A 24271-nucleotide genomic window follows, 5' to 3' on the forward strand; every position below is an offset into this window, starting at 1 on the left:
TGTTTTGTAAGCTTTTTTCAAAACATATACATAGATAAATTTCCAACATTCACCCTTGCAAAACCTTGTGTTCAAATTTTCTTTCCCTCCCTTCTCCCCACCCCCCTCCCCTAGACTGCAAGTTATTCAATACATATTAAACACATATATTTCCTCAAAAATGAGGAAAATGAAAAAGAAAACAAAAATGTAACAAACAACACAAAACCGTATTAAAACGCTATGTTGTGTTCCACGCTGAATCCTCCCTCCTTCCCCCCCTCCGTCCTCTGAGTGCAGATGGCTCTTTCCATCACAAGGTTTTGGTCTGAATCACCTCGCTCACATTTATTTCATCTCCTCTAACTGTCCCTTGTAAGTTCCACACTGGTAAAAATGAAGTCATGTAAACTTTGTGTCACCGCTAGAACCCTGTGGGTAAACTAGTGCATGCCGAGTTATTCTACCTTCTAAACAAAGAACGTAGCAGTTCCTGGGCGCCGCCCACTATCTAAACCGGAGGGGCGGGAGTGGAGGAGCAGCCAATGGGTGGCAAGAACGCGTCCGGAAGAAACCATTACTCTCCTCGGGGACATTGAGGAACGCTGATCATTGAAGTTTATCTTTCCACGTTTTTAATCATTATAATCAAAAACAAAAATAAACTATTTAGAATTGGAGTCCCCGAAAGAAAAATCAAGTTTATCTTTGAATTAGTTGTATTAACAGAAATGGGCCAATCCATCGAGTTTAGTTTCGATCCAAACTCCTCCGCGCCCGGGTTCTAAAATCAGCCTCTTCCTTTTTCCTAGCTTCTCTCGGCAAATCTGGAACTGAGATGTAAAGCGAAAGCGTATTGCGTCATCAAGCTGCAGTCCTCCAAACCTCTATAAAAGGTCCGCCATTTTAGTAGTCTTCCCGGTGCGCCTGCGCGGGGTGCCGCCTGCTCGTTGCTAGGCGGAGCGGAGGCATCTGAGGCGGCACTTAGAGACTCTGCCCCCCGTAATGCCCGTAGGCGCTGCGGGGCGATGGTGGTCAGTGGGCCTCAGGTAAGAGGGCTTCCGGTCCGGATGAAGACCCTTTCTTCCTCGGTCTGAGTCGGCAGGGTCTCCCCGGACCCGCGAGGGCCCGCCGTTTCCCCGCGGACACCCCTAGGCCCGGAGCCACGCGGAGCTGGGATTAGTCTGTTGTGCTAGGATTCAGAGTTGGACGTCGAGATCCCCTTTTTGTAACTGAGGGTACTGAGTGTCAGGGAGGGAAAGCTTGCTGGAACCGAGCCCGGGCCTTCTCACTCAGATGTAGCGCTCTCCGCGCTGCTGCTGCGCGCCCGGATTCTGGTTTTTTATGCTTCGGGAATGACCGGCTTCATCTCACCCTGACCCTGGCGCGCCCTACGGGAGCTACAGCTACTCTGGCCGTCCCGCCCGCGCGCCCTCTTCCTCTGATTAAACGCTACAATGACCGAGACACTTTACTTTGTACCTTTCCAAACACGCCTCCCCTCACTCCCCTTAGCCAGGCGCGCCTGCTCTGGTAGCAAAATGCTGCTTTAAGAAGCCTTAAAATCTCTTCGGTAAAAACAACCAGTGCCTCAATGCCCCTGAAGAGGTGTGCACTCTACAGCTCCCCTAGCACACCACCTCTGGAAGCACAGCGTGCGTCCTTACGCACGTTGTGATGACACGGTCCTGCGCCACCTTCTCTTCCCAGTCACTGCCCTAATCAGTAAACTCTGATGGCTCACTGTCATCTCTAGATCAAGTACAAACTTCTCTGCTTCCCTTAAAGCTCGTCGTGTGCTTCCGGAACACTTCTCATTTTGCCTCTAGTGTCTGCATGGCTCACTCTTTTGTTGCTTGATGAAAATCTTTGGAATTTATTTTTGAAGTTAAGTCAACTCAGCCAGCATTTCTTAAGTGACTGTTGTGTGTAGACCATGTTTTAAGAGCTGAAAAGGCAAAATCAATCCCTAATCTGAAGGAACTCATAATCGGTGGGAAAAGACAATTTCAAACAACTAGGTAGATTTTTAAAGCTTAAATTAGAGGTCATCATAAAGGCGTTATTAAGGGGGAATTGGGAAAGACTTCCTACCAAAAGTGCGATTTTAGTGGAGACTTGAGCTGAAGAGGTGGACATAAGGAAGAGCATTCCAGGGATAGGGACGCCCAGAGAAAATGCCCCAGTCGGAGATGGAGTATGGTGTTAAACTTCACAGAAGCCAGGGCCAGCGATAGTGGAGTTTGAGGAGTCCTGACCCAGGGATGTGTTTGCATATTTTAATGACACTGCAGGTGCATATGGATGGGTCTTATGCTTGGGAGAGGTCCTTTAATCATTTTCTCTACATACAGATCTCTGTGTTGCAGAAGTTTTAAAGTGTACCATAGAACAGTTCAAATTTAAAATTATTTTTAGTCTCCCTTATTACCAACAGTAATTTATTATTTATAGATTATTTAGAAACTTGATATATATTCTTCATAGCTTTAGTAGCTTTTTTTTTTTTCTTTTTTTTGTTTGTTTATCAGTCCTTTTATTGTGCTGAAGTATTTAGTATAGAGAGAGGAACTTGATTGAATCTCAGTCCTGTTACTTGTCTCCTGAGTGATGGCAGAGAAAATGACTTCACTGCTCTGGAACTCAGATTTCTTATCTGAAGAGTATCAGGTGATTCATAAGATCCCTTCTAGTTCTAAATGCAGTAAACTAAAACTTTGACATGGATTTTCATTGGCTCTAAGTCTGTGTCGATAGGTACCTTTGTTAGCTTGGAATAGAACCAGTGAGTGTAGTTGCCTGATTCTCTAATTCAGTGCCTCAGAGCCCCAAAAGATTTTGCTGGTTGGCAATAGAGCAGCAAACTGGAAATGGTGAGTGATAGGATAAAGTTTAGTGTTTAAGGCTTAATCACAAAATTATTGCCTTTGGTGTGGAGGCTTGGTGAAAGGAAATCACAAAAAAGATGCAGTGGTTTATGGGCAAAATTGATGAAGATCCAAATATGAAAGTCCCCTTTGAGGAATACGAGAACAAAAAGGCACCAGGCAGAGGAAAATGATATTAGAAATATAGTCCAATGGTAATAGAGATAGAGTAATGGCTTGAAAGGAGACTATGGAAAAAATGAAGAGGGTAGAGAGGTTCCAGATCAGAAGTCCCCCTTTCTTAATGTGCTGAATTGAGCATTGGGTTTCTATTTAGAATAATGGTTTGCTTTTTTCAATTTTATTTTGGTAATAATTTTGTGACTAAAATGCCTTTAAAATAAACTGGTTATAGGGGCAGCTAGGTGGCACAGTGGATAGAGCACCAGCCTTGGATTCAGGAGGACCCAATCCGGCCTCAGACACTTAACACTTCCTAGCTGTGTGACCCTGGGCAAGTCACTTAACCCCAGCCTCAGGGAGAAAAAAACAAACAAACAAATAAAACCTTTTAAATGTCTTAAGGAAGAACTACAAATTTTTATTCCACTTTAAAAAATTATTCTGAACTCCAAATTCTAAAATATACAATACAAGAAATAGCTTAAAGTGCTAGTTTACCATATATCAAATGATTTCAAACTTCTGTTATCAGTATCTTTATACTATTAAAAACTATTGAGAATTTGTCCATAGAGTTTTTATTTACATGGGCTATATTTATACATATTTACCATATTAGAAATAAATACTAATTTTGATTTTGTAGATTCTTTGAAAGGGTTTTCTGGACCACACTGAGAATCACTCCTGTATGTAACCTTGTAATCTTGTAAATATATTTAGAAACAGGTTTCACTTTGATATTCTAGTTTGTTCTCTTTTGGATTATTATATCCTCCAGTATATTACTTTATTTATTTTCTATTTCTTTTTCACTTGAGGTAATTATGGAGAAAGAGCTTCGAAGCACCATTCTCTTTAATGCATCAAAAAAGGAAATATTTACCACCAACAGTGGCTATAAGACCTTACAGAAAAGGCTTCGTAGTAACTGGAAGATTCAGAGGTAAGTAGTTACTACTTTTCTATTCTCAGTTATCTATATCAGCTATAATATACTAGTAAAATGGAATACCTTTCTGCATAACTATAGCAATAGGAGGCTACTAGTGACGAGTGTTTTCTCATTTTATGTATTTTGTGGTAAAAACGACTATTTATTAGAAGGGGTTGAGTATAAAGATAATGAATTAGTAAATAAGTAATCATTACTTCTCTTCCAAACTAGTCAACAAATTCCATATTCAATTCAATAGAATTGTATAAAAAATTACAAAGCAAGAAGTTATGCTAATGTCAGTTTCTGATTTTTAATTGGTTTTGCTTAAAACAACTAAACTTTTCAGTTATTTGCTATACAAATAATCTTAAAACTTACCTAATAATACATGTTTGAATAGGTTTGGTATAATGGAAAGAAAAATAAGTATATTCATTTCCTTGTAAAATGAATCTAGAAGTATTCCAATTAATAATGACTTAAATCATATTTCTAGTTAAAGGCCATAATTATTCAGTATTTTCATTTTATAGGTAATTTTATTTTATAATTTTCTTTCTTCCTGGAAGTATTTGAGCAGAATCTAGATGATTCCCAATGGGGGATGATGTTTATCTTTTTTTTTTTTTTTAAAGTCATCATCAGTTGAGGAATGGCTGAATTAGTTATGGCATATTGTTCTATTAAAAATGATGAGCAGGCTGATTTTAGAAAGACCTGGAAATGTTTACATGAACTGATGTTGAATGAAGCAAGCAGAACCAGGAAAACATTGTACATAGCAGTAGTATGATTGTGCGATGATCAACTATGATCAGTGATTCAGTGGTCCAAGGCAATCCTAATAAATTTTGGTTGGAAAATACTTTCCACATCCAGAGAGAGAATTAGGGAGATTGAATGTAGATCAACACATACTATTTTTACCTCTTTTTTTTTTCCTTTTTTTTTTTTTTTAATCTCATAGTTTTCCTCTTCTGTTTTGATTTTTCTCCCCTAATATGATCCATGTAGAAATATGTTAAAAATAAATGTACATGTGTAACCAAAAAATTTATATTAAAAATTTAAAAATATTTTATTTTTTCCAATTATGTGTAAAAAACATTTTTAACCTTTGTTTGCTTTTACAATTTTAAGTTCCAAATTCTTTCCTACCTTTCCTATCATTTAGAAGGCAAGCAGTTTGGTAAAGTGCAGTCATGTAAAAAATTTCCATATTAGTCATACAATGTTCAGTCAGATAAAACATATTTCCATATTAGTCATGCAATGAAAGAAACATGAAAAAAACTATAAGAAAAATAAAGTAAAAAGAAAAAAAATCCAACACAGTGTGCTTCTATCTGCATTCAGATTCTATCAGTTCTTTTGAGATGAATAGCATTTTTCATTTTAGGTCCTTCAGAATTTCCTTGGATCTTTGTATTGCTGATAATAGTTAAATTATACACAGTCAATCATTGTACCTTATTGCTATTCCTGTGCGAAGTGTCCTTCTAGTTCATTTCATTTCACTTTATACCAGTTCATTAAAGTATTTTCAGGTTTTTCTGAAAGCATCTTGTTTATCATTTCTTGTGGCATAATAATATTCCTTCACAATCACATACCCATTCAGCTATTCCCAAATTGATTGGCATTCTCTCAATTTCTAATTCTTTGCTACTATAAAAAAAAAAAAACTGCTATAAAAATTTTTGTAGTTGTAAGTCCTTTTTGTTTTAAAAAAAAAATCTCTTTGGGATACAGATGTAGCAGTGGTATTGTTGAGTTATAGCATAGTTCTGAAATTCACTTCAGAATGGTTGGATCAGTTCACAACTGATGGAAAGTTATCTTACACTGACACTATAGTTCTTTCCATGTCACAGTTTTCTATAAAATAGATTAATTCAAAAGCAATTTGCTTATTTTCTCCTTTTAGTTTAAAAGATGAAATTACATCAGAAAAGTTAATTGGAGTGAAATTGTGGATTACGGCAGGACCAAGGGAAAAATTTACAGCTGCTGAGGTAAGAACTACCTTGCATGTAGATTAAAGCTAAATTTTGTATATAAACTAATACTGGATTTTTTAGTTTTGTCTTAGCTTCTCTATAGTTCTTTTGTTAATTCATTTCCTGTAGAATTAAGTTGATTAAACTACAAAAGACATTTTTCAAATTAAAAGTTATTCTGAATAAAGCAGCTTTTTTCTTTTTCCTAATATGTAATAGAATATCTCTAATCCTAGTATAGGACTTTAATAGGATTCTGGTACTTTTTATACTGATGTTCTTTAGATATCACATTTAATATATGGGTAGGATTTAGAATGATTGTTTTTCTCTTTTTTTTTTTTTTTTTTGATAGATTAAAGTATTGAAATGGTATGGACATATTAAGGTAGATTATGTATAAAATATAATTTTCTCCTTATATCTGTAGTTTTTGTTTGTTTTTGGTGAGAATGAAATGCTGGGCTTAAGAATCGGAGTTTAAATCTTGGCTCTGCCTCTTTACCTCACCATTTAGTCTAATTGCATTGGTTTCTTTTTTTTTTCTTTTCTTTTTGGCTGAGGCAATTCAGGTTAAGTGACCTGCCCAGGGTCACACAGCCAGGAAGTGTATTCTGAGGCCAGATTTGAACTCGGGTCCTCCTGGCTTCAGGGCTGGTGCTCTATCCACTGAACCACCTAGCAGCCTCCGGTTTCCCTTTTTTCCAATCTCTCCTATTCAAACCATCTTTTATAAAACTGCCAAATTGGTATTTCTAGATTATAGGTCTGATCATGTCATTTCCTAATTAAAGAAATTAAAATCTTTTTCCATTGTACTACATTGTTTATATTTATCTTTAAATCTGTTATATTCGGGGGAGCTAGGTGGCGCAGTGGATAGAGCACCAGCCTTGAATTCAGGAGGACCAGAGTTCAAATCTGGTCTCAGACACTTAACACTTCCTAGCTGTGTGACCCTGGGCAAGTCCCTTAACCCCAGCCTCAGGGGGAAAAAAAAATCTGTTATATTCCAGGAGATTACAAACTTCTTGTGGGCAGGGACTGACTCATTTTTGTATTTGTATCTCCAGCATTTAGCACAGTGCTTAACAAAAAATAGGCAATAATAAATGCTAGTTAATTGATTCATTGGGCCTCATTTATAAAATGAAAATAATATTAAGATAATAATAAAGGGACAATGATAGTATATACCACACAAAATGAGAAATCACTTTGTAAGCCTTAAAGTACTATAGAATAATGTTATTATCCTTCTTTTTTTCTATTAAAGTTACTAATTTTTGCTTTGAAAATTCTCTTTGAAATTAAATTATGTTTTGTTCTGTTTCATGGATAGTGAAAAATTTAGTTTATAGAAATTGTCTGGGAAATGAGTTTGAATAATACTTTCTTGTCTTAAAATACACCTTAATAGAGTGCTGCTTAGGTTCCCCTGCTGTTATTTTTGTACTGTGAAGAGAGGAGGCTGAGCGAATCTGATTCTATATGGATACATTTCTCTTCTCCCCCTGCCCCCCTTTTTTTTTTAACTGTAAATATTTTATCTGCTTAGTTAAGTATGTGATATGAGAGTTAAATTTTTATGATATGACTGAAGGAAGAAGAGACATTAAGTGACTGATAACTTTACTACTATTATCTTATTTAAAATGAACATTTATGCCTTTTGTCATATGACTATTTTTCTAAAATGTGCCTTCCTTCTTAGGATGTGATGGTTTTTTTCACTATTAAAAGGTTTCTTATCTGAAAATTCACCTTTGTAAAATATAATAATTGAATCGCCAGTATTTTGGAGTTTTTGCTTAAAGACAAGCTTAGTAGCTTTCTGCATTAATTTGATAAAAAAATCTTATTTATATTGCTTTTGGAAGTTAAGACTTTAAAAAAAATCTAGCTATAACTGATTGCTTTTACTTATAGTATTTGAGAGTAATTTCTCAGAAATATTTTTTTTTCTTTTGTATAGTTTGAAGTGCTAAAAAAATATCTTGAAAGTGGTGGAGATATCCTTGTTATGCTAGGAGAAGGTGGTGAATCCAGATTTGACACCAATATTAACTTTCTACTAGAAGAATATGGGATCATGGTTAATAATGGTAACTGAATTTTTCATAAACTTGTGGAGATGGGAGTAATATTTTCAGCTGCTATTTTTAGTCCATAAAATTTACCATTTATTTTTAGTCTAGTCTATAAAATTATTTTCTTCTTCCCTTGAAGATGCTGTGGTGAGAAATGTGTATTACAAATATTTTCATCCTAAAGAAGCTTTGGTATCCAATGGGGTCTTGAACAGGTAAACATATCAAAAGCTTTAACATTCTTTATGCTGTGCTATTGTCCTACCAAACATTTTTTCTTGTCTATCTCCCCCTTTAATCCATGTTTTGGGAATAATTTCTCTCCATCTTATAAATTATGGAACCTTTATTCTTGAGATTTAAGTCGTAATCCATTTTTCTGCTGTATTCCATGAAAAGAGAGCTTCATGTTTGTGCATTTATTACTTGCAACTCTCTTGTCTATTAAGGAATGTGTGTAGCATCCATAGTGTCCTCATTACCACAAAATTGTCTAATTACATGTAGTGCTATTAGGTGCTATATAAATTAGGACAAGTATTGTACCTCTTTGCTGGCATTTTATAATCTAAGGCAGTCAGCTGAAGAAATATATTGAGTCATCATTTATGGTAGGTTAAATTTCTGAAAAATGTGCTGTAAGGCCAAACAACATAAATAAATAGGAGTTTTTTGTTTAAACAATATTATGTTATGGAGTTATAGCCCAAACCAAAGACTTAACTTTTTACACAAATGATTTTAAACATCATATTTGTTGACTATATCATTACTTATTGTTTGATCTAAAACAATTAAGTAGTGCTAAGCAGTACCAGTTGTGCTAAACTTTAACCTTATTTTGCAGAATTCTTATCTTTCATAATTTCAGCCTTAGTTTTTCAGTGCCATGTTAGAAGGTAGAGAAGAAATGTCTTTATTAGGTTTTTGTATAGGATAAAAGGAGTGGAGAGATATTTCAGGAAAAAAGCAAGAGCAGAAGGAAAGGTAAGACTGACTATGGAATGTTTGTAATCAGTCAAATGGTCATTTTAGTGTCTCATATTTGACAGTAGAGAGATAATATTGACTAAGTAGAATATGAGATCAAATTATAGAAGATTCATAATTCTAGGTTGTAGAGTTTGAGAGTCATCATATAGACATGGAAGATTATTGTATTTTGAGCTGGGAAGTGGCATGATAAAATTAATACTTACATCAAGTGTAACCCTTAGTGGAGATGATGACTGGAACTTGGATGTTGGAGAGTAATATTATTTTTTGAGGAAGATTTCATGGACACTGCTTGAGCAATTTGGAAGAAAAGAATTGCACAATTTGGCATTTTTGGAAAATATCATGGCCCAGAGGTGGGAGTAACATAGTTGAACATAAAATTATTTAGTAAAGGTGTAAAGATCTTTGGAGATAAGTAGGAAGATAAAGACAAACAAATGAAAGTAAGAGACTCAGTACTTTGATGAAGATCTTTGAAACTTGAGCACTTTGTTTACATATATATATATAATATGTATATTATACATACATGCCTATATACATCTACACATACACACATAAGAGTGTGTGTGTATTAGGCATATATTTCTCGAAATTAAATACATGGCAGTTACTGACATGTCATCAATTATCTGTTTGTAAGCTAGGTACTGGATTAAATGCTGGGGATACAGAGAAAGGCAAATATAGTTTTTGCTCTTAAGGAATTTTTAATTTAATGGGGAGATCCCATGGAAAGAATTATGTACAAACAAGACATATAGAGAATAACTTGGAAGTAGTCTAGAGGAAAGGTATTAGCATTAGGGAGGACTCAAAAGCTCCTTGAAGAAAAAGGGATTTTAGTTGAAACTTGAAAAAAGTTGGTCAAGACAGAAAATAAGAACAAGGAAGGAGAGCACTCCAGATTTGAGGGATATCCTATCTTTCTAAGCATGTAATTAAGGGATGGAAAGTTTTGTACAAGGAACAGCAAGGAGACTAGGTGTACCGGTTTGTAGAATACATGAAGAGGAATAAAAAGTAAGAGGATGGTAAAGGAATTATGGAACCAGATTATGAAAGGATTTTAAAGCAAGATGGGAGATTTTGGGGAGAGGGATAATAAATTCTGGACTTGTTGAATTTAAGGACATCCAGTTCAGGATATTCTATAAGGCGCCCCATGTGGGGTCTCATTACTGAATGCATGCAAAATTGTGATTTTATTGGAATTTATTATCAGTAAATATTTGATTTGTATACTTATTTTTTATCATATAAAAGTTTATCAAGCAGAAAGGGATCGCTGGTGGACAAAGTTTGAGCCCTACTATAGGCAGTTGGAGATGTGAAACTCAAAGAGATTGAGAGAGAATTTAGGACTGGATGAATAGATCTGATAATTATCTGCATAGGAATGAAAATTAAATACATTAAGGCTAAACAAATTAGACTTAGATGGAGAAGAAAAAAAGGTCTAGAACATTATCCTGGGTGACATGTATAGTTAGAGAGTGTGGCCTACGTGAAGGTCTGGCAAAGGACATTCAGGAGGAGTGTTCTGGCAATTAAGAGAGAATTTGGAGAGAAAAGAGTGTAGGAAAACAGGAGAGCATCAAAGAAAGGAGGGTGATGGACAGTGTCAGTGGTTACAAAGAAGTTAGGAGGAGGCTTGAGAAAAGGCCTTTGCATTTGTTAGGTAAGAGGTCATTGATAACTTTGGATGGGATGATTTTCAATTGAATGATGAAGGTAAGAAGCTGAATTGCAGAGAAACAAAAAGAGTGAGAGGAAAGGGAATAGAGAAACAGATTGAGCTTAGCCACAGTAGGAAGGAGAAATATAGGAAGGTAACTAGTAAGGATAAATGGATCAAAAAATAAGGATTAGACACAAACCAGATAATTTCCTGCTTATGGCAGGTATTGTTATAACACAACTTTCTTCTCTGTCATATTTCTACCTCTCCAGATGTTATCCACCAATTTTTCAGGCCTCAGTTTAAATCCCACTTTATAAAAAGTCAGTCTAATTCATCTCTGAAATTCTTTAGTACTAGTTATTTATACCATTCATTCATTCAGGTATTTAATCATAGACTTCCCTACACTATTATTAAATTTTAATACATGTGTATTTTTTCTATCTAAATCAGAAGTGCTCCTTTGGCACAAACGTATTTGCCTTTCAGTCTTAGATTATTTTAGGATCTTTTGAAAAAAATTCTTGCAGACCTCTTTAGGTCTTGTATTCTTTAGTTTTAACTGGACATAATTTATATTAAAATTTAAGTTTTTTTTTTTTTTTTAATAACCTAGTTTGTATTTGCTTTTTTAAGGGAAATAAGCCGAGCTGCGGGAAAAGCTGTGCCTGGAATAATTGATGAGGAAAGCAATGGAAACAATGCACAGTAAGTGTATATTCCTAGTTTCAGTTAAAATTATTTTTCCTTTTTAAAGTGTTAATATTGGGAATTCCAGAATGTCATCTAGTTGTTTTTGTTTTTTAGCTTCTTTATGCACTCTTATTGCTGAGTTAATAATTAACTAAAGGGAAAACCTTATAGCTTTAGATAGTACTACTGAGATGGTGTGATTGGGGCAGGAAGAACTAGCACCTTTGGTGTGAGGGCTTGCTGAATCCTTTTCAGGGCTGCTTGTCTACCTTTGGTGTCTACTGTCACCTAATTCTTGGGATTCCAAAAAGCTATAGCATGTGCAGTGGCCATAGTCCAGTAGAGCCATCTTGGCAGACAGGCCTCCAACCTCTTAGGGGATTTTCTACCCTAAGCACGTGAAGATTTTCCTCTGGTGGAATGGGCTGATGAAAATGGTTTGTTTCAGGAGCCATGAAGATAGCTGAAGTAGAGGCTTTGGCTCAATTAGAGCTTAGTCAGACATGGAAGATGCCAGGGCCATCCACCAAATCCCAGGCCATCACCAGTCTCTTGCCCTTTATCCTTCAGTGGCTCAGGAAGAAAGTCAGGTTAATAACTTTAAGCCCCCTCTGCCTCACTTAAATTCAGTTCCCAAGGGAGTCAAGACATTACCATGATGTCATTGGTTCTCTTCAAAAAGGAGAGAAAAATAGCAACTCTTGAGATAGAGAAGTAATTGAAATTAAATGCTTTGTGAAAGGAAATGAAATCTATTCAGGTTAAACTAGTCTTAATAAGATTTAAGATAACTACAGGAGGCAGCAAGTATACCTTCGGACTTGAGTTGGGAGAAATAGATTCTAGTTTTGTCTCTTTCATTTTTCTTCTTTATAAAATCGGGATAAAATGTTCCTTCCTTCCCCAGAGACTTGTTAGGAGAAAAAAATATATGTCTATTCAGAAAAGCAAAAACTGTTACATAAATATAGGTTATTTACCTCAAAAGAAATATCATCTTTTGCCTTATATAATCTTTAAAAGCTGAAGGTTTACTAGGTTGAACAAAGCAAATAAGCTTAGAACTTTTTAGATGCTTGTCCAGTTTTGACTTTACTGTTCTGGTTTGGTCAAGCAGTATTTGGTCAAGCATTGTATATAATGTATTTATTGTTCTCTGTGTTTGTGTCTTGTCTCACTACTAGACTATAAGTTTTTTAATGATGATGGATAGGGACTATGTCACATCTAATCTTTGCAATTCTGATAGCCCTAATCTTGCTATACACACAACACTTGTTTAAAGAATGTTTGCTGTGTTATATTTGTTTTTGTCACATGGCCACAGTCCCCTTAATTCTTAAATCTTTTTTCTATACCTTTAAAACATGTTTTAATGCCTCAGAGCACTCAGAAAGTGGTAATAACATCTTTATGAGGGCCAGATTTCTCTTGCCATTTACTCCATTCTATTCTTCCCCACCAAAAAAAAAAAAAATCATCCTGAATGATTTATATCTTAATGGTAAAGTCTTCTAATATATGAATGAATATAAGTAGAATTATGGCAATTTCTATCATTTCTACTTTTATTTTGAATCTGTCATGTCAATAATCTCCAGTTACTTTTGTATTATCTTGTTTGTATATAATTGTTTGCATATTACACACGCATAGTATAGTGTGTTGCTTTGAGAGTAGAGGCTCTTTTGCCTTTCTTTATAAAACCAGTGTTCAGCTCAGTGCTCAAAACATAATAAGACCTTAATAAATAAATGCAGATTTACTTCAGTTGTTCCCATTTGTGGTATGGAAAACCAAGGCCTGGTAGAAAAGATTGTTTTTTGGTCAATAGATTGAGCACCATTCTTTGTTAATCTTATAAATGTTTTTATTTTTAATATGGCTGAACTTTTCCATAGGGCTCTCACCTTTGTATATCCATTTGGTGCCACACTGAGTGTGATGAAACCAGCGGTAGCTGTTCTGTCAACTGGGTCTGTCTGCTTTCCCCTTAACAGACCCATTCTGGCTTTCTACCACTCTAAGGTACATATTTTCTTGAATTTGTCTTTATGAACATTACTTGGCACATAAAAAAGCTGTTTAAGACATTTGCACCAATTTTTAACTTGTCTGTGACTATAGGCTGTTCCCTTCAGTACAATGTAAAGTTACACCCATTCAGATGCAAATAAATTTAATGAAATGTCAGAATGCACTAGATTATGTGGTATGATGATGCTTGATGTCAATTTTAGATTATCCCAGGAAAACTGAAATCAGAACAACAATAAACAAATTCCTGTCCTAGACACTAATCCCTTTCTCTTTTTACTTAAGAATTTTATTAAAAAAAAAAAATTTTATGTGCCTTTGATGCTTAAAATAATATAGTACATGTAAAGCATTATTAATAAAGGGAATATTGCAAGCGTTTTTCCCAAATAGCTAGAAAAATTTTCAAATGAAAACAAAATGTTATTTAATAATGGAAGCTAGATGTGAAAACAGTGTATTACCTTTTACACATATGAGTTTATGTCCACAAAAGATAGTTACACTATTTTCAAGTGCCTTTGGTAAAAACATGTTTTAACATCTGTTATATGGAAGAATTGCAGTGATCTGATTTCTCAGCTATGAACAGAAATACTTCATTTTAGAATAGTCACTACTTAATAAATGAATACCCAGAGCACATTACCCAAACTTAAGCATTCTTGCTGTGTACTGTGAGGTCCGTATTAATGCAAACAATGGTTTTCCTAAAGTGCTTTCCTACATTCAAGTAAGCACCATTAGAAGTTGTAGCTATGTAAAATATGATAATTGGTTCCAGCCCAATGGAAATAGTGCTAATTTAAATAATGCACCCACTTCTGGGAATTTGTTATTTACACTGATTGAGACTTGGCTGTATTTCTACCAGCAAGAAATTATTGTCTCTTTTCCTAGCAATGGTAATCGTGATTTCTCCTGACTTTTCTGTAGTGCTTTGTGAGCACAGTTTCTAACAGATAAGTCAGCATCATGAGATCAAAAAATGATTACAGATCTTGGAATCCTATTAGAAATCATTAGCAGTTCCCGGGTAGGAATTTGAGTATTGGCTCCTAGTTTAATATAATTTACATCACAGAGCTTGTTGTTACCCCTTTCCAGCCCTTTTGCCTTACTAGAAATGAATTGTTAATATGAAGGGCAGGGAGAAAATTGGTCTTTAACTAGACATCCTTTTTCATTTAGCTGGAGGAAATTATAGACAAAATGCTGGAAGAGGAAGCTGAAGACAATGGTAGAATCTCTGTCAGGGCAGAAAAAAGGATTAGAAAGAAGATCTATAATCTATTTGAGAGAAATGAGGTAGGGAAAAGATGGTGATATTAGGGAAAGGAAAATATAAAATGAAATATGATAAGTAGTAAGGAAAGTCAATTTTTTGAACTTTCTTTCTGGGAGTTATCTATAGTTTTGTTTCCAATCACAGCAGTATTCAGTTATTTGTTCTTTTGTGAAACTCTACCAATTGCAACCCCTATTTGAAATAGTCTTGAATTATTTCTAATGATTTTTATTTTATTCCTTTGCCTCCTCACTCTAATGCCCTAATCCAATGAATGAATCAATTTTAAATGTGGTATCCAATATTAATTTCCTGAAAGAATTTAAGAAAAATTGTAGAGTTTGCACTTTTGCATCATCTGACTCATTAAAACATTCAGCTCATTAAAATATTCAAAATACCTGCCTCAGATATAATTCTTTTTATTTCATGCCAAACAAAACTGTTCCTGTACTCTTAGCTATAATAGCTATAAAAACTGATTTTGAAACTCATAAATTCCTTCATGACCTGATTACACATTTAATAGGTCCTAACTCCAGTATATAGCTTATTTTTGGATCTACCTTTTTCTTTCTTTTAAGAACATGAGAAGATAATTATCCTCTCATTATGTAGGATAATAAAAATGGGGAGGGAAACATATAATAAAAAGTGATTATCATTATCTCATGCAAGTATCATTAAAGTACCTTTAAAAATCAAATAGAAGAATATGAAAAAATTTAAATGAGAATGAGATTTGAATCATAATACATAATAGTATTATATTGTGTATATCCCTGGTTGTTTTGCAGCCTTGATATATTTGTTTAGTGTATGTAACCTAGTATATGTAATTACATGCATAATTATACATGTAATATCTATATATTTTAGTATATAGTAATATGTAACATGTAATTGTAATTAGTATAGTAATATGTAATTTAGTATACAAATATTTTTAGTATATGTAATTTATAAAAAATACTCTGAACAATCATAGAGTCTATCTTAACTAAATAGATGGTGATAAGCTTGTCAGGTTGTGCTTTTGAACTGTGTATTTCAACATATTTCCTGTCATTGACAGAACCAAGGTGGAAAGTTGGCAGTGCTAGGTTCTTGCCACATGTTTAGTGACCAGTATTTGGATAAAGAAGAAAACAGCAAAATCATGGTAAGATTTTTTTTTTTTTGGAATAACTATTATACAATGAGCATGTATCATTTTTGTGCTGTTAGTACATCCAATTATTTGTAAAACAAGTAGATATTTGAGAAAATCCATTAACCATCACTATTCCTACCATTTCATTAGGATAACATAAATGAAAGAGACTATATTAAAGTGTAAACCTCAAATGATAACCTAAAATATGGGGGAAAAAAATCTATCCGTAATGTTAACCAAAGGCTATAGACTTTGGGATCAGGTAAATCACTGATAAAATGATTCAAGGAAAGATTCTCAGATTGGGTTATTTTAATTGATCAATTGAAAACTCAATTAGTTTGAAAAATTGAATTAGATCTCATTTTCATGGAATTTATATAAAATTTGCTTGTCTTTATAAATACTCTTAAAGTTTTATACAGGTTCCCCTCAATCAGTCAAGTGTTTATTAAGTGCCTGCTATGTACCAGGCACTATTCTGAGTCCTTGGGATATAAAGACAAAAAAATGAAATAACTCCTGCCCTCCAGGAGTTGGCATGCCATTAAGGTACATAGCACTTACATATATATGTATATGCAAATAAGTACAAGATACCTAATTCTAGGAGAGAAGATATGAACATCTGGGGAGAGCAAGAGAGGCCTCATGTAGAAGGTGGGCACTTAAACTGATTTTTAAGAGGAAGTAAGGATTCTAAGTGACAGAGATGAAAGGACATGACATCTGAGACGGGCAGGCTAGCCATGCACAGGCATTGAGCTGGGAGCGGGAGGGCCGAGGATAAGAAACCAGAAGGAGGTCAGCTAAGTTAATATGAGAGCACATAACAGGGAGAAAGCTGGAACATTAGGTTGGCAAGCAAAGCCACTTAACGCATAGGGAGTTGACCTAGGGAGACCTGCACTTCTTTTGGCAGCTGCGTGGAGGATGAATTGGAGAGAGGAAATATTTGAAGCAGGAGGCCAGTTATTAGGCACTCTTGAAACAATCTAAGAGGTGATAAAGATGGGGGCAAAGAGAGTGAATAGGTGAGTATAGAGAAGGGGACCTATTTGAGAGGTAGAAACAAGAATTGGCAGTTGATTATATGGGGATGAGCTTGAATGAAGAATCAAGGATGATAGAGATTGTGAGTCTTGGTGACTAAATAGGCAAGTTGGTAGTGGTTTCAGTCAAGATGCTGAGAGGATGCCCAGTTGGAAATATCTACTGTACAATTGGTGATAACAGGGGGACTAGGGGCTAGGTTGGAGACTGGGCTGTCATCTCCACAGGATTAGGAAAAAGGAAGGGAACTGGCTTTTGTGAAGTGCTTACTATGGGTCAGTCACTGCGAAGTGTTGTACGATTATGATCTTGTTTGATCCTTACAGTCACCCCGGTCCTATTATTATCCCCATTTGAAGAAATGGAGGCAGAGGGAAAGTGACTTTCCTAGGCCCATCCAACTATAGGAAGTGCCTGAGACCAGATTTGAACTTAGTTCTTCATGGCTCTAGACATAGTGCTCTGTCTAATGGTCTGCTGCTGCCTGAGAGAGGGGCCTCTGACTTCATTGGGATGGCAGCTCCTAAGGGAGCACCAGCCATCTATCAGCACAAGTCAGCTTTTTTCCCTGGGGGCAGGGGGCAGGGGCTGGGCCTGAAGTCAGGAGGATCCCCTTCAGATTCGTCTTGGTTGTTCTTGGGCTGGTCCCTTTCCTCTGTTTGCTTTGTTCCTCCACTGAAAAGGGGGGGCCAGCAGCTTCCCTCTTGGGGCTGTTGTGAGGGCCCAGTGAAGTGTTTGACATGGGGCCTGTGAACACATGCAAATATGAATTCTAGCAAGAGAGCTGCATGTGTTAGTGGCATGGAGTAGTGGTAGGCAATGAGACTCTGAAGACAGCAAGACCGATACTTAAATCTTACCACAGACACTTACTAGCTTTTTGACCATGGGCAAGTTATAATCTCTTTTTATCTCAGTTTCCACATCTAAAAAATGGTTGAACTTGATGGCCTTGCTTTTTGTCAATCATGAGAGAGAGAGGAAGGGAGAGGAAAGAGAAAGAGAGAAAGAAGAAAAAACCTTGAGGAAGATAGCTTGGTCAGTAGATGGTCATGATGGTGTCAGATGCTGTAGAAAGTCAGGAATGATGATTTAGAAAAGAGTAGCAGATTTAACCTCTAAAGATTGTTCACTTTGGAGGGAGGTTTAATTGGAATGATAGGGGAGGAGAAGTTTACAATTGTAGATTGAAGGGATAGCAGAGTTTAATGAGGTTCTTTTAAGGCTTGGAGAGTGTTTGTAGACAGCAGAAAAGGAACCAAAAGAATGGTTGTGACAGCAATCTGCTGGAGAACATGGAAGGGGATGAGATGAAGGAAACATTATTAAAGAGTTGGCCTTGGTAAAGAGGGTTGTTGATACTTCAGAGACCAGAGTAAAGGAGGATAGAATAAAGTTCAACTTCTAAAATTTAGGATAATGCATACTAGTAACAAAATCCAGCTGACCAAAGTGGTTCTTACAGATAGGTTTTGCACCCATCCAGAGAATTTTTTTTTTACCCTTTTTGTTTTCAGAATTTTTTCTTTTTCAAATTTTAAAAATTCTCATAGGTAAAAATTGTAATTGAGTGAGCTTGACTGAGTAGTAATAATAGTTAAATAAGTGATATTTGTTTAGTGATGTTTTAAAACTGGACTGTATCATGAATCATTACTTTAAACTATAGGTGTCAAACTCATAGTCTAAAAATCTCCCAAGTACAGCCTGAACAAGATTAAAATATAATTGTGAAATATTTAACTAAGTAAAAATAAAATAGCATAGTTAATGTTCATTTGTGATTTTCTAATTCAATATGTGACTATAATGATCCATTTGTATTGGATTTTGGTACCACTGCTTTAAACTATTTTACACATATATTATACTTCCCTTGTGAAATATTTTAAAAACTAGACATAGCCTAAAATTTAGTTTTGTTGCTTGAAGACAAAAGAATTTCATAATCTATTATGAAATGAATATTTATAATTATTTTTCAGCAAAGGAATTGAGGTTTTATAAGATTTATTTTTGTTGGTTCATTCTGTCATCTTAAAAGGGGCACATTTTGGTTAACTTTTAATGTATGTCTGAAATTTGGTATAAAGTTACAGGGGGAAATGGTTTAGGAGAAAACAAAATGATAATCTAACTTGGCATTAATTGGAAGAAAATTTCAAGAATTGTGGTACTTTTTAAATCTTTTCTGAGATTGCATTGAAAAATGGCTTATGAAACAACTTCTTTTAGTCTGCTTTAAGTTTTTTAAGTTTACTATTTCTCACTTCTTTACTTGGCTTACCAAAGTGCTTTGTTTTGCCTCTAGGATGTAGTTTTCCAGTGGCTCACCACAACAGACATCCATTTGAACCAGATTGATGCAGAAGACCCAGAGGTAAGAAATCATTTAAAATTTAGTCCACAGAGATAATATTTCACCATTTTTAACATTCTGAAAGGAGTGGCCTCTCCTTAATCTCTATTTTTAAGGTAGCTTTAAAAATTCTGTGATCTCATTGATGTTTCTTCCTTCTTTTGTTATAGATAAGACCTCATCCTTGTATTTTCATCCTGTGTAATTTTTTTTCTTTTAGAGCTCTTCCTAAACGATAAACCCAGTGTGCCCATATGTTAGCCCTCCTCTAGGTCTTTTTATATTTTGTATGTTTCATTGGATCCCTGAAGCTATCTGTCTGTTACTCCTCGTTGACAGTCTTGACTGGACATAGATAAGATGATTGGGAGACAACATCCATATCAATTATTCCATTTCTTAAGATGGAATAATTTTCATTTTTTATGATCACGTTTCGGTGCTCTCCATGTCCAGTATCTTCCAACATTCTTTTGTAAGAAAATATTTATTATGTACAAGAGTATAATTCCTGAACTATCTCTTTTGTTTCTCAAATTTTATACTTATTTTCCAGCACAGTTTTCATTGTCTTCATACCTCTTATTTTAGTTAGGGCACCTGCTACCTAATGCCCGTTAACAATAAAGTGAAGTCACTGTTACAAAAATCTGAGTTGAACTTGTAAAATCTCTGTTTATCATGAAATAGTCTTTCATAAATAAAGAAATTCTACTTTAGAATTTTTGTTGTGTATAGCAAATGTTAACAGAAAATTTCTATTAACTCCTGCTCAATTTTATCTCTATATCTTGAAATAACAGAAAAAAAGGTAAAATACTTGGTGTGTTTCTTCTTTAACTAGTAGGCTCATGTATTTATATTAAACCAAATTTCAGCCTTATAGTGGCTGTTAATACTAAGCAGTAGATATAGCATCTTAGAATGAGAAGGCTAAAAGGACCTTTAGAGGTGATTTAGCCCACTAATTTAAAACACATTTTAAAGGTTATTAATTTAATAAGGAGTAGCAGAAAGTCCACCTTGTGTTTAACAAAGCAGATCCAAGAAAATTCACAAATAAGCAAATAAAATGCTTCTTTGTTCTAAAATTCTGTTGCATCTGGCCCTATCTTTTTCCTTCTTTTCTTTTTAAATATAGTTATCAGTTGTAAGAAGGGAGAGGAATAGGATAACCTGTGGACAGATAGCTCATGGATTCTATTGTAGCTATGAAGCTTCTGAATAGCTGGAGGAAGCCCCCCCTTTACAGTGGGTGGATCCTTGAGGGAGAATGTATTCAAATGAACAAGAGAGGCATGAGATTAGAAGGCATAGTTGAGTTGGAATCTATCTTGCAGGAGGCTCATCAGAGTAGAGAAGTCAGGTGTGCATTAAGTTCTGATCTGATCTCATCTGATAGATGAGGGAAGCCAGAAGAGACTTGATATGTCAGATGCCCTATAGGCAGTTAGTAGCAGAGGAAGTGGGCCTGTGATGCAATTCTGCTGACTTCTTGTTTAATACTCTTTTGTTTGACTATACAAGTCCAGAAGAGAGAGAAGGAGAAAGTCTGTCTACACCATGGAACCTTACTTTATATGATCATGTCTGAGATTTCTTTAGACTTTGGCGGGGAGGGCAAAGAAAGAGGAGGAGAAATGACCTGAGATTTTTATGGTCTGGTGAATCTGTCCTTCAGTGGAGAACCCCCCTTTCCCAAGATAGATTAGCACCATTTCTGCATCTTCTAGTCTTAGAGACTTGGAGACTTAGAGACTTAGGTCCTTACCAGATGAAGTGACTTGCCCAGCCTCCTATAGCCAAGGTGTGTCAGAGCCAGGCCTTGAACTCAGGTTTCTTGGTTCTGAAACAGCTCTTTCCACTCTACTTCTTTCTAAAATTTTTGAATCATGGCTTTCTGAAAATGTAATTTTTGGATGTTGAAAGCTGATATATTTTGTATCAATCATATAAAAAGTAGAGCAGTTTCCCATTAGGAAATCCAAATCTTTGTGTTATGGAAAACACTAATTAACTAATTAATAACATGTATTGAATGTAATTAGTTACAATTGGTAAAACTTACAGAAAGATTGATTATGATAGAAATAAAAAATAAATATTAATGGAAAGAGCCAACTCATCAGAAGAAATGTTTGCTGTGCAATTTTTGGGGGGGGGTAGAAATGCCAATTCTTCACTTTTTATGAAAAGTCTGTGGTATGGATTTAAATAAAAAATTTATGCATTGTGTCTGGAGAGGGATTTTTCCTAATAATATATAATATGGATTGGAAAGGGTTTTATTTCTGTGCTGGAATACTAAGAAATGATAAGCTCTGTAGTAGTCAAGAGAGAGGTGCAAATAATAATAATGTGATATAATAATAATAATCTTTTAGGTTCCCCATAATGGTAAGGATACTTAGTCTTATGGAGGAAAAGGGATGCAGATAAGAAAATGAGAAAGGAAAGACTTACTGGGGTTTTACCTTTCAAGATTTTTATATTTCAAGAATTAATTTTTAGGGGAATTTATAAAGTCCCTTTGCTTTTCTGCTCTAACTTTGCAAACTCAGTAAAACTGCTGGACTTTTCCATCCCTTCTGTCTTTTATACACAATTGCTCTATGCAATTGTGTCATGAAAGGTGCATATATATATAATATAATAATAATTGCTACATAAAAATGAATTGTAACTGAATAGCTCCCCCCCTTTTCTCTCACCACTCAAGGTATCCATCTTGTGCTTTTCAGATTTCTGATTATACCATGTTGCCAGACACCGCCATGTTGTCAGAGCGACTTCGAGTGTGTCTTCAGGAGGGGGATGAGAATCCACGGGACTTCACAACTCTCTTTGACTTATCCATTTTCCAGCTGGATACTACTTCCTTATCTAAAGTTATCAAGTCAGCACCTGTAAAACTTCTTTTTTAGAACTGAATTTTCACTTTTATGTTGAGGTTTTGGGGTCTTTTCTGAATTTGCCTTTCAGTTCTAAATTTAGTCATGGAAGTCAGAGTGGTTAGAATCCTTACTGAATAAAATGAACTTTTTAATTAAGACACCATTAGCTAACAAAAAGTTTCTGAAATGCAGTTCTCTTTTCTTTTTTGCTCCCTTCACTCCCCTTCTCCCATCCCCCAGAATAAGTGGAAATTATTCAACTTTTTGTGAAGGTACTTTAGAGATTATGTGGGCCAGCTCTTTCATTTAGCAGATGATGAAACTCAGGATTAATGTTTCTGGTGGTCACTTTCACTTTTTTTAAATCATCCAGGCATGCAATGCTTCTGCCAGCCCAAGATAATAGGTTAGTTTTCCTACCAGGAAAATCTCATCTCAGTCCTCCTCATATTGGCTGATCCTCAGACAAGTCATTTAACCCCGTAGTGCTCTCTTAGATCTGGAACACTCTTCGTAGCAGAGAGGGTATTTGGTTTGAATTGAAAGAGGGATTCTCCTCCTTCAGGAGTCTTATGTTCTTCATGAAATCGCAGGTCCAGTCCTAGTTCCTATCACTTTTTTCCCTTTTGTACTTTGGATCTGCCTAGTCAAGGAATGGCTTCTGTATAATCTCTTGATCCATGTCCAGTTACATCAGGATAGAGTGGAAAGAGCACTGGATTCCTGAAGTCCTGGACTGCTTCTTACTTGCTATGTGACCTTGGACAAGATGCTGACTATGTAGAAGCCTCAGTTTCCTCCCCTGTAAAATGAAAGGTTTCAGTTGGATGATCTTCAGGATTCCCTCCAACTTTAAATAAAGGATGAACTATGTTTTATACTAGTTTAGATTTGATGTGCTCCTAGAGCTGCTCATGATCACATAGTTATTTTTTATGACAAATCTTCAAAGGAAATTTTAATGTAAATGTTAAAGTAGCAGGCAAAGAGATGGTGCTACTTGTAGAGAGGTTCAGAAAGGAAGCTTTGGAAAAGGTTTGTGGATTATAAGTCAGAATTGAGAGGAGACCCTTAGAGTTGGGAATAAGACCTTTTAGATTGAGAACAATAGATCTGTTTAAACCTGGGGTTACTAGTGAGAAAAGCTGTGCTAAGACAGTTTGAAAGGAAATGAGAAAAAATGAAGTCATTGGCTGTAATGGTGTAAAAGTAACTAAGCATCCCTAAAGACTGATTTCCTTGCTTGTTGCTGTGGTGGCTGGTTATTTTCAGAAAGGACCAGTGACATCAGAGGGTGATGTCTTGAGGCACATGTGAACTGCAATTTAGTGAGGCAGTGTTGTCAGCTTTCCTCTCCCTTCTAGATTCTCCCATTGGTTGATTGGCCATGGTTTGGGATGCAGCGTGGAGCCTTGCCATCCTGGTGTGTCACCCAGCTCTAAGTGCTCCACAGCGCCTGCTTCAGGAACCTTCCTGGCCCTTGGATACTCTTCTGCTGGGGGAGTCTTCATAATTCCTAATTTACCCATAGCTTGGGGGCCTATTAGTTAGCCCTGCCTTGGTCAACCACCAGCTGAGATGGTTTTACCCGGATGTGGACGCCGCTGGAGCCACAGCTGGACGATGGATGAAGGCAGGCACCAGAGATGGATAAGCCAGGCTCAGGAGCACTCACAGTACCCCTACTAAGAGAGAAGAGTGGTCCTGAGGGCTGGGAGAGATGGCCTGGGGCACAGGGTGTGCCTTTTCCCTTCAGCTCCCCTTTGGCAGGAACTCGGGCTAGAAACATCTTAGCTCCCACCTCAGCCTTGCTTCCTTCAGATTCGACTGACCACTTTTTTAAAAGGGCCCTTCATGAATGATGTCTCTGACTCAGCACTGTGGTGCCAGTTTTATAGGCAGACTTCAAGTCACATTATTGCCTAGATTCTTTCAGCTCTGAACAGTCATCTGCTTAGTTAGAAAATAAAAGTTTTATAGCATTTCAGAGCTAGAAAGAGCCTGAGAGGTCAGGTAGAATGTCTCATTTTGTAGGTGGGATGGAGGCTT

The 24271-nt window shown here is 35.8% G+C and overlaps 1 protein-coding gene across 3 annotated transcripts in view; it reads left to right on the forward strand.

Annotated features, from left to right (window-relative positions):
* Positions 1-885: 885 nt before the first annotated feature.
* Positions 886-24271, forward strand: part of IFT52 (intraflagellar transport 52) — a 33950-nt gene continuing 10564 nt past the window's right edge. Inside the window, exons 1-11 of one of the 3 annotated variants that reach the window (XM_074292611.1) lie at positions 886-1028; positions 3851-3975; positions 5897-5984; positions 7945-8074; positions 8199-8274; positions 11379-11450; positions 13337-13463; positions 14664-14780; positions 15836-15922; positions 19281-19349; positions 22070-22224. In XM_074292611.1, coding sequence (XP_074148712.1) covers positions 1008-1028; positions 3851-3975; positions 5897-5984; positions 7945-8074; positions 8199-8274; positions 11379-11450; positions 13337-13463; positions 14664-14780; positions 15836-15922; positions 19281-19349; positions 22070-22224 — 1067 coding nt within the window. In that variant the 5' untranslated portion in view covers positions 886-1007. Of the gene's footprint in view, positions 1029-3850; positions 3976-5896; positions 5985-7944; positions 8098-8198; positions 8275-11332; positions 11451-13336; positions 13464-14663; positions 14781-15835; positions 15923-19280; positions 19350-22069; positions 22225-24271 lie in introns of those variants that run through there. The other 2 variants (XM_074292609.1, XM_074292610.1) reach the window with 2 other exon arrangements.

Source organism: Sminthopsis crassicaudata, chromosome 2 (assembly GCF_048593235.1).
Source record: "Sminthopsis crassicaudata isolate SCR6 chromosome 2, ASM4859323v1, whole genome shotgun sequence".
In the NCBI taxonomy this organism is placed as follows: Eukaryota; Metazoa; Chordata; class Mammalia; order Dasyuromorphia; family Dasyuridae; genus Sminthopsis; species Sminthopsis crassicaudata.